At 25.1% G+C, this 10,053-nt stretch overlaps 3 protein-coding genes across 4 annotated transcripts; 2 read left to right on the forward strand and 1 right to left on the reverse strand.

Moving 5' to 3' along the window:
* Window positions 1-14: 14 nt before the first annotated feature.
* LOC411879 (WD repeat-containing protein 82) lies at window positions 15-5,254 on the forward strand. 2 transcript variants are annotated; one of them, XR_003305366.1, is made up of 2 exons: window positions 15-2,546; window positions 2,610-5,254. XR_003305366.1 is itself a non-coding variant. In XM_026443041.1 (1 exon), exon 1 carries the CDS (start codon window positions 420-422, stop codon window positions 1,365-1,367), a length of 948 nt encoding a protein of 315 aa, XP_026298826.1. In that variant the 5' UTR covers window positions 15-419; the 3' UTR covers window positions 1,368-5,254. The 2 variants fall into 2 exon arrangements, 1 of the variants encoding a protein (XP_026298826.1); XM_026443041.1 differs by having other exon boundaries at window positions 15-5,254.
* An 805-nt stretch (window positions 5,255-6,059) lies between these two features.
* LOC725136 (aspartate--tRNA ligase, mitochondrial) lies at window positions 6,060-8,878 on the reverse strand. The gene is made up of 10 exons (XM_026442956.1): window positions 8,863-8,878; window positions 8,348-8,508; window positions 7,904-8,272; window positions 7,660-7,836; window positions 7,369-7,548; window positions 7,191-7,298; window positions 6,914-7,111; window positions 6,616-6,828; window positions 6,361-6,544; window positions 6,060-6,249 (listed from the first exon to the last, which is right to left on the reverse strand). Exons 1-10 carry the CDS (start codon window positions 8,876-8,878, stop codon window positions 6,089-6,091), a joined length of 1,767 nt encoding a protein of 588 aa, XP_026298741.1. The 3' UTR covers window positions 6,060-6,088.
* A 304-nt stretch (window positions 8,879-9,182) lies between these two features.
* On the forward strand, window positions 9,183-10,043 carry LOC552529 (U6 snRNA-associated Sm-like protein LSm4). Its single transcript, XM_624905.6, has 5 exons — window positions 9,183-9,273; window positions 9,352-9,393; window positions 9,510-9,608; window positions 9,694-9,871; window positions 9,934-10,043. The coding sequence occupies exons 1-5, from the start codon at window positions 9,271-9,273 to the stop codon at window positions 10,026-10,028; spliced, it is 417 nt and encodes a 138-aa protein (XP_624908.3). The 5' UTR covers window positions 9,183-9,270; the 3' UTR covers window positions 10,029-10,043.
* The last annotated feature ends 10 nt before the right edge of the window (window positions 10,044-10,053 follow it).

Here is a 10,053-nt window from a genome sequence, read left to right on the forward strand (position 1 = left end):
CACGGTAATTTGTCATCCATTTCTCTAAACAGTTGGCAGAATTTGTGCGTGTGGTGTGCGCTAGTCTGCCGACGGCGTCCGTTCATAGAAAAGAGAGAAGACATAAGAGCCCTTTGTCAAATTAAAGGAAAGTAATTTAGTTGAGAAGAAATTTTAATAGTTAGACAAAAGAGATATCAAGAAAATTAAGGATAACAAAGTGATAGTTCAGCTACGTTTTGGATTTTTTGACCTCTTGAACTCCCCGCGGGTTTTTTCTTTCCCGCGAGGTGAATAACAGTGGTACATAGTCAAACCCCTGACCCCTCTGAAGCTTCGCGCCTCGGCGCCTAGGCTATATCAAAAGGAAGGAGAAAGAAATTGCGGAAGCGGGGAGGTTAAGAGGACGGCACGAAAGGGAGAACGCGCCGTCCATCACCATGAAGCTCGTTGACCACGTGGTGAGGAGCTTCAAGGTGGCCAAAGTTTTTCGTGAAAATTCTGATCGTATAAATAGTATCGACTTTTCACCAAATGGGGATACTTTGATCTCTTGTTCAGAAGATGACCAGATCGTCATATATGACTGTGAGAAAGGCACTCAGGTGCGTACAGTCAATTCTAAGAAATATGGTGTAGATTTAATCCATTTTACACATGCAAAGAACACTGCAATACACAGCAGTACTAAAATTGATGATACTATTCGCTATTTGAGTCTGCATGATAACAAATATATAAGATATTTCCCAGGTCATAGCAAGAAAGTTGTATCATTATGCATTAGTCCTATAGAAGATACATTTCTTTCTGGTTCTTTAGATAAATCATTAAGATTATGGGATTTACGTTCACCTAATTGTCATGGTGTTATGAATGTTTCGGGACGTCCAGTTGCTGCATATGACCCAGAAGGTCTTATTTTTGCAGCAGGTGTCAATTCAGAATTTTTAAAGTTATATGATTTACGCAGTTTTGATAAGGGGCCATTTGTTACATTTAAATTATCTCAAGAAAAAGAGTGTGATTGGACAGGACTAAAATTCAGTAGAGATGGTAAAACTATTTTGATCTCTACAAATGGTAGTACAATTCGTTTGATTGATGCGTTTCATGGTACACCATTACAAACATTTGCTGGCTATTTAAACAACAAGGGAATTGCAATTGAAGCCAGTTTTAGCCCTGATTCACAGTTTGTATTTAGTGGATCTACAGATGGCAGAGTACATGTATGGAATGCAGAAACTGGATACAAAGTTTGTGTGCTTAATGGAGATCATCCAGCACCAGTTCAGTGTATTCAGTTTAATCCTAAATATATGATGTTAGCATCTGCCTGTACTAATATGGCATTTTGGTTACCTACTGTTGATGAAAGTGCATAAAATCAATGCATCAAACTTTGGGCAATGCTCACAAGAATTTATCTAATTTTGTGCAAGATAGAACTGAAAATGACATCGGTTCAAGAAAGAAATGACAACAAAGAATTCTTGGGTATTTTAAATGAGCAGAAATTGCATTTACATTATATTCAAAGTTAATTAACCGACGTATGAGACGCCGGTGTTGGAACAAACCCAAGAAAAAGAAAATATGCCTATAATATCCAAGAGATCGGCCCGCTTGGCTTATTCGCTTGCTTTGAGTATGTCATATACTGTTTATGTATTTTGCCATCTTTATCATCATCGTCATATACTCTGTGGCGCGATGAACGTGACCATAAAATATCTTGTCAATATTTAAAACTATCTCTTTTTTCTCAAAGTATACAAATACTATTAGTTTTGGATATGTCATCTTGTGTACATAATTTCTTCTTGTGTACCTGTGTGTAGCATAATGATACAGAATTATCCATAAATTACAAAATCTAAATTATATATCATCAATTGACATTTGCAGAGTCAATATTAACATTTTATTATGTGTTATTGATTATGTGTTTGATAATATTTTAACAAATCTATTAAATAATCAGATTGTTTTGATTTATTGTCCAACAAAATATTAACATATAGTATACTATTAATAGAAGGTTATAAACTTATTTATATATTTTTTAATTGAACAATTTTTTCATTGAATTTATTCATTTGATAAGTTTATAAAGCACAAAGAAAGAAAAAAAATATATATATATAATATTGTTGTATTAATATTTAGAAAGAATTAAATTCTCTATGTACACATGAAATTTTACAATATTCAGAAATATATGCATCACGTACATTTAATTCTATAGTAATCAGTTCATAAAGGCAAAAATGGCAGTCGCTGATATCGCGCATGGAGAAATTATGATCATATTACATTAACACATATCTTATTAACAAATTAGTTTCATTAATTAAATTCCTCAGTGACCGTCCGAAATCAGGGATATTTTTTGTAACCTTATTATGAACGGGCGTTCACTTGAAATTCAATATCGTTGCGCGCAAGAACGATAGATATCGAGCTTATTTATTATGCGCAATAAACGTGTGAAACGTTTTAAATAGACACTTTGTTGACGGCAGTAATGTATCTCGTGTTTCTACGACTTCCATGCGATAAAGGTATAATTCAGAAAATATACTGCCAATGTTGGCACTTATGTTATTGTATATGTATTATTCTAGATATGATATCAGTTTTAATCTACATGCGTGGAACCGGCGGGCCGGGTGAAAAAACATTCAATGATAGTAGGAAGTGCAGTTAAGTCTAATCATTTCAAGTAGTTCGGTAAATTTTGACGTTTATATCAATGCGATACATCTTATTATAAGCCAACAGGTGCATTGGAAAGGACAGGCAGAAACACAAAAATCTAAAAAAAAAATTGGACAATCCATTTTTTTTATACCATGTAATTGTATTAATTGTAGTTAAATAATTATTCTGTTTTATTATATATGTAAATTTATATATGATGGATTATCGAATTTATATTGTTTACTTAAGCTAAAAAATCTGGATATTTCAAGAACATGTCAAAAAAATCTTTCACAAAATTGTGTGTAATTTATACTACATATTTACGATAGTGCTCGTGTATATTCTGTCTGTTCGATTATGTAGCCCTGCCTTCATCATACATGTATATATCATTATATTCACAGTGTCCTCTAGAATTTCTAGACGTTTTCCTTAACATACCTTATGCAAGAGTAGGTGGTTATATTATTCTATACGAAAAATGCGCATATATGCGTAACATGTATGATTGGTTGCATATTTGTGAATTGTCTATTGATTTTACAATGATGTATGAGTGTATGTATGAATGTCTCTTTGTATGTATTGTATTCGCTTGTATATCTTCAAGTTCGGCGAGCTCTTGAATGCATTACGTATACGTCAATGCTTGAGAGTTCGTTTCATTATGTAAAATAGTATTTTTCTAAATGGCGAAACAGTGTACGCGTGCAAAGATTGCGATTTATGTTAGACAAACTGAAGGGATACGATTGTTATTTAAAAATGTGTCTTGTGTAATTAAAAAAAAGAAATGTTAAAAAAAAAATATGTTGATTTCATGAAATGGATTAAAGTTCACTGAGTACTGAAGAATAAACTCAACGAAATCAAGTTTTGAAAGTATCGTGATCAATCCACGTATATAGATTAAACACTTTCATACTGCCAACTATAATTGAGTAAATGTTCAAGCCAAGAATATCTCGGATGTGAATTTCTATAATTCGTGCAACATGCGAAACACTGTGTTCCCAATCGGAAAAAATGACAACTTGTATATACTCTAACAAGTTATGACGGAATATCATTTGATTGATAATTAACATTCTTCCGTGACCGAAATCGATTATTGATCAATTATATTTTAAAATGGTTATAATTTCACATAATTGTTTTCATATTTAAAATGTCAATCAGGAGCGTAAATAAATAATTTCTTTCTATTGAAAATTTTAAAAAAATTCATAACATTTTATATATAAAACAAAATAATATATTTCTTTTTAACATCAATTTTTGTTTATTGTTTGCATATTTACATTTTATTACCCATAACAGAAATACATAATCTATAAAAAAAAAGATATTATTTGAGCAGGAAATTGCTTATTATTTACTCATTTAATTCAATTTTTAACACATTTATTTATTTAAAAGACAAAAAATATGTCTAAACTATATATCTAATTTACGCTCCTGCATAGTCGTCGATTTATGCGATTACTTAACATAGGGATTTAGAATTGCGTTAATTAAATATATATCGTATTGAAATCTTAACAATTAGTACAATTGGAAGAGCATTTTATTAAAATGCATAAAACAAAAAAAATAAACAAAAACCAAACATGATTCACAAAGCAATTTGTCTAATTGTATTATATATAGAAATATTTATCTAAAAAGTTCTCTTTGAATAAGTTTTAAATTTAAATTTTCCTACGTTAAGTTTTCGTATGAAATAATCGTTATTTTTTATAGACGAAACGTAGTCACGTTTAATAATAATTTTTAATTAAATTTTACATTATTCTGCGCAAAAACTAAGTCGATTAATTAACACCTGTTATACGTAATACATTATAGATTTTTAGAGAACTAGGAACATACAAAAACAAATGTGTTATTATAAAATATAAATTTCAGTTAAAAGACTGCAATTTCTTCTAATAATAATTTAGAGTACGCACATTTTTTTGTTATTTATATGTTTATATTTTATCACAACTCAACTGCATTGTAAGATTTTCATTTTTTTTAATTTTTATAAACAATTGAATAAGGATAAATCCTTAAAATATTCTTTAAACATATAATTTCAAGTCATAGGATTTTGAACGTGTGTACTCATAATTTATTTTTTCATTGTAAGCTATATAATTTTAATCATGTTTTGTGCATAATAGATGTAAAATGAATAAGATATATGATTATGCAATTAAATATTTCTTAATGAATAAAAAGAAATTTTTCACATTATATTTTATGAGAATTACAATATGATTTTCGAGAAGACAAAAAAGTTTTCTGATTGCATTTATCTTATGTTCCAGTTCACTAATTATAAGTCAAAATAATATGGAAAGATTTTTCCCACATTAAATATGTAATAACATATCAATGTTAGAAAATTTTAATTAAATCTTCTTAAACATATTCATAAAAAAATTTGATAACCGTGTGTCGATTTAATTATTCATTGCGCAGATAATTTTTTATTTTCCTTAAAAACTATTTGAATAGAACACATGAAATTTTACTAAAAAAAAAAATTCTAATAAAACACTTTTTTTGTACATTAAAATTTGGTCTTATCATTTTATTTCTATACTTCAATTAATTATTTTTAAAAACACAATTTAACCCTAATAAAAAAATAATTTGTATTTCTTTTATGTATACATTATATATTTTTTTATTTACGTCTGATCATGTTTATATTGTTTTATAAAATCATAAGTATGATAATGTTGGATAGCGATTTTAATTACTAAAATTATGTAATACATGTATTAATATACTTAATCACGTTTATGCAGTAAATTGATGGAATTTCTAGTAATTAAAGTTGTGCAAATATTATTAATTATGGTATATATGTAATTCCCTTTTTCATGCAATAAATTTATCATTTATGATATGTAGTTGGTCATACATTTTGTTCAGATGTAATAATTATGAAAATGCACTATTAGTTTTTATATTTTTATTGCATTGTTATTTTAAAGTTTTGTTTCATGATATTATTTCCATTATTGGGATATAAATGAGTATGAATAATATTATAATTCATAAATTATAAATTATAAAATAAATTTATAAAATGAATTTAAATAAAATAAATAGTACTTAAAAATTATATTTATTTTCGTTAACAGAATGAGTTATTAGAATTAATTATAGAATTAATTATAAAATTAATATTATAAAATAATATATAAATATTTTTCATTTATATTATAATCATATTATAAATTTTATAAATATGAATTAATGAAAATAATTGATGATTTTCATAAAATATAATAAATATAAAAATGATAAAAAAAAATTTTTTTAAAAATGTGACTAATTTTTAAAATTATTTTTATAATATAATGACAAATATAAATGATATTTCTTGACTATTTTTCTTTTTTTATTCATTTATCGTTCGTATGTGATATAATTGTTTTTCTTCTTCAGAAATAGAAATTGGTGCTCCTGACATTAAATCTCGTCCTGACATTGTTTTTGGAAATGCTATAACATTTTTTATATTTTGTTCGTTACATAGTAAAGATATTAAACGATCCAATCCTAAAAAATAATTTAATATTTGTTTATTGTCATATCGTATTATTGAATATTATTGATATTTAAACTAAGAATAAATTACTATAGCAATAAATTACTAAACTAATAAATTACCTATAGCAATTCCACCATGAGGTGGAGCACCAGATTCTAAAGCATCAAGAAGGTGCATTAAAGACGATTCATTTATCTTCAACATTCTTAATATTTGTTTTTGTAATTTTGATTTATGAATTCGAATTGATCCTCCTGCAATCTCGAAACCGTTCATAACCAAATCATAATGTAATCCTCTAACCTATAAATACATAAGAAATTATTTCATTTATTAAAATATTATTAAATTTATTAATTAATTATCAAAAATACCTTCAATGGATTCTTTACAAGAAGTTCTACATCATCTGAATGAGGTTGTGTAAAGGGATGATGCATAGTTTCTAATAAATTTGTTTTAGTATTAAATGAAAATAAAGGAAAATCAGTGATCCATAACAATTCATCTTTAATAGTACGAATTTTTTCACCTTTATTTTCCAAAAAATTTGTAAATTCAAGACGTATTTTTCCTAATAATAATTGCTGTAATTTCAAATATGATGATAATATATATATATATATATATATAATTATTGAATATATATATAAAAATATAATTAATACTTACTGTATCAACTTTTTCTCCACAAGCTAAAAACAAAACATCTCCTTCTTTCAAATTTAACTGTTGTTGTACATTTTCTTTAATAATACTTGTTATAAAGGGTGATTTATTAGGTATTTTTGTTTGGATTAATTTCACAAAAGGAAAATAATTGCTTTGTAGTTTAGATATAGCATCTTTAACAGAATTTGTAAGAAAATTCTAAAATATATAAAATTTATTATAAATATAAAAAAATTAGAAAATAAGAAAATATATATATATATATATATAAACATACATATTTTTCAGAAAAAACTAAAGCATAAATTTCAAATTTGTCACTTTGTTCCATTTTTAAATCTTGTATTAATGCTGAATAATCAATTGTTTCTGTCAATCTATAAAGCTGAAATATTAATAATATTATTTATAATATTATTTTAAAAATATCATTGAAAGCTATATTTACATCTTACTTGTTGTGGTATACGTAAATCTGGTTTATCTGTACCATATAATTCCATTGCATTGTCATATTTCATACATTTAAAGGGAATAGTTAATTCATGCGATTCTTCAGGCCAAGAATATACTAATAAATTTTCAATTAATTTCATTATTCCTTCACAATCAACAAATGACATTTCTATATCTAGCTATAAAATAATATATTTATAAACATTGATTTATTGTAATTAATTATAATTATATATACATGCACATGCGCGCACATATACACTTACTTATTTTCAAATAATAAATTATACCTGTGTAAATTCAAGTTGTCTGTCATGTCTAGGTTGTTCATTTCTATAACATCTAGCTAATTGAAAATATCTATCAAAACCACCCACCATTAATAACTGTTTAAATTGTTGAGGACTTTGTACTAATGAATAAAATTGTCCTGGAAACTTTGTTGGGACTATAAATTCTTGTGCACCCTAAAGTTAAATATAAGTTTAAAAATCTCAAACAAAAAAATTACTAATATTATTTTGATATACATACTTCAGGAGTATTTTTAAATAATGTTGGAGTTTCAATATCTACAAAATTACATTGTTTAATTAAATATTCTCTCATTTTCATAACTACTTTTGAACGTAATCTCAAATTTTTTTGTAATTGAGGATATCTTAATGATATATATCTATATTTCATTTGTGTACTTTCCTTTGCTTTATTATAATCTCTAATAATAAATGGAAGATTTGAATTTGCCATGTTTAATACTTTTATAGATTTTATTTCTACCTCAATATCTCCAGTTGTCATGAATTTATTCTCTTGACCCTTTGGCCTTTTTAATACTTTACCTTCTATACTTAATACGCTCTCAAAAGTTAATTTTTTAGCCATTTCTTGTAAATCTTTTTTCTAAAATAAAAGATAATTTCTTCAATTTCAATATATTCCAAATTTTCAATGGAATTTATATTTTTTTTAACTCACATGTTCTGGTATAATGAGTTGCGTAGAACCATAAGAATCTCTTAATGTTAAAAATTTATTAATTCGAGAAAATTCCAACCAACCATATAAATGAACATTTTCTCCTATATTTTGAATTGTTAATTCACCACATGTATGAGTTCTTGAAACGAATTTATTAACTGGTACATCTTTTTTTATTAACTTTTGTTTTTTATAAGCTAAGTCATGTGTATAAATTATTATTGTTAAAGGGTATTTTGGTATAAACTAAAATAATAAATTTTTATTTTCATTTTATTGTTATTGTTATTTATTATTAAAATATAAAATATTTTAAATTTTATATTTATTAATAATAGTATATTAATTAATTAGTATTATAATTAATAAATATTCGTATTACTTACTTTTTGATTATTTAAATTATCTATGAATAATAATGTTTTATGTAATGATTTTATATAATTATGAAACATTTTTATAATAAATAAACTTTATATATTATAATGAAAAATATTTCACATATATTATACTTTGTATAGTAATCATAGAAACTTTTTTATGATTACTATTATATTTATACATATAAATATCGTACCATCTTATATTTTAGAAATTATTTAAAAAACTATTGAATTGTACTTGTTAAAAATATCTTTCAATAACAAATATAATTACAACAATAAATAATTCTATTTTTTATGTTTTATAAATATATATTATTAAATAAGATTTTTTATTCATGATTCTATTCTTATTTTAATTAATTTTAATATATAAATATATATAAATGTATATTCAATGTAAATACTAAATATATTAACAGTTAATTAATAAGTAACTAAAATTTAGTTGGCCATTCTGATTATAATATAAATATATATTTCGATCTGTTTGTTTTGATGTCAATAGTATTTGAATACACGTTAAAGTGGTGAAAAATGGTATATTTAAAAAAAAAAAATAATAATAAATAAATATTAAATTTAATTATTTTTATTTATTTTATATATTTTTTTCAGTTACCTTTATCATTATTAAGAACAGCTCAAAACCATCCTATGGTAAGTTTCGAATTTACATTTTAAAACGAAAAAGTTTTATACGAATTAGTTAAATGATATTAAGATTCTCTCTTAATTAAATAATAATAATTCTTTTTTAATATTATATTTTATAGCTAGTTGAACTTAAGAATGGTGAAACATATAATGGACATTTAGTTAGTTGTGATAGTTGGATGAATATAAATCTCAGAGAGGTTATATGTACATCTAGGGTATAGTAATAATGCTCATATTCAAATTAATATGATATTTCATAAATTAGTGTTTATAGTATAATGTATATTATATATTATTTAGGATGGTGATAAATTTTGGAGAATGCCTGAATGTTATATTCGAGGTAGTACAATTAAATATTTACGAATTCCTGATGAAGTTATAGATATGGTAAAAGAAGATGTACAAATGAAATCAAGAGGACGTGGAGAAATGAAAGGAAGAGGACAAAGCCAACGAGGTCGTGGTAGTGGCAGAGGTATAATAATATATAATAACGTATTCATTTTTATTTTTATAATAAAAAATATTTTTTTATAGGTACTTTTGGTCGTGGTGGAAGAGGTCCTGCAGCTCTTGGTCGTGGCGGAGGTAATCAAGGAAATAAATCTCAAAATAAAGCAAGAACAAAATAAAGTTATATTATTTTATTTCGTGTAG

This window comes from Apis mellifera, linkage group LG9 (assembly GCF_003254395.2).
Source record: "Apis mellifera strain DH4 linkage group LG9, Amel_HAv3.1, whole genome shotgun sequence".
Taxonomy (NCBI): Eukaryota; Metazoa; Arthropoda; class Insecta; order Hymenoptera; family Apidae; genus Apis; species Apis mellifera.

Excerpts from the sequence above, each read along its gene's own strand:
- LOC411879 (XM_026443041.1), top strand. The coding sequence starts at position 420 with ATGAAGCTCGTTGACCACGTGGTGAGGAGCTTCAAGGTGGCCAAAGTT.
- LOC725136 (XM_026442956.1), bottom strand. Across the intron at positions 7,299-7,368 it reads ATTTACGTATACCACAACAA|CTTTATAGATTGACAGAAAC; the intron begins GTAAGATGTAAA and ends TTAATATTTCAG. Across the intron at positions 6,545-6,615 it reads TTGTAAAGAATCCATTGAAG|GTTAGAGGATTACATTATGA; the intron begins GTATTTTTGATA and ends ATGTATTTATAG.
- LOC552529 (XM_624905.6), top strand. Across the intron at positions 9,394-9,509 it reads CAGCTCAAAACCATCCTATG|CTAGTTGAACTTAAGAATGG; the intron begins GTAAGTTTCGAA and ends TATATTTTATAG. Across the intron at positions 9,609-9,693 it reads AGGTTATATGTACATCTAGG|GATGGTGATAAATTTTGGAG; the intron begins GTATAGTAATAA and ends TATATTATTTAG.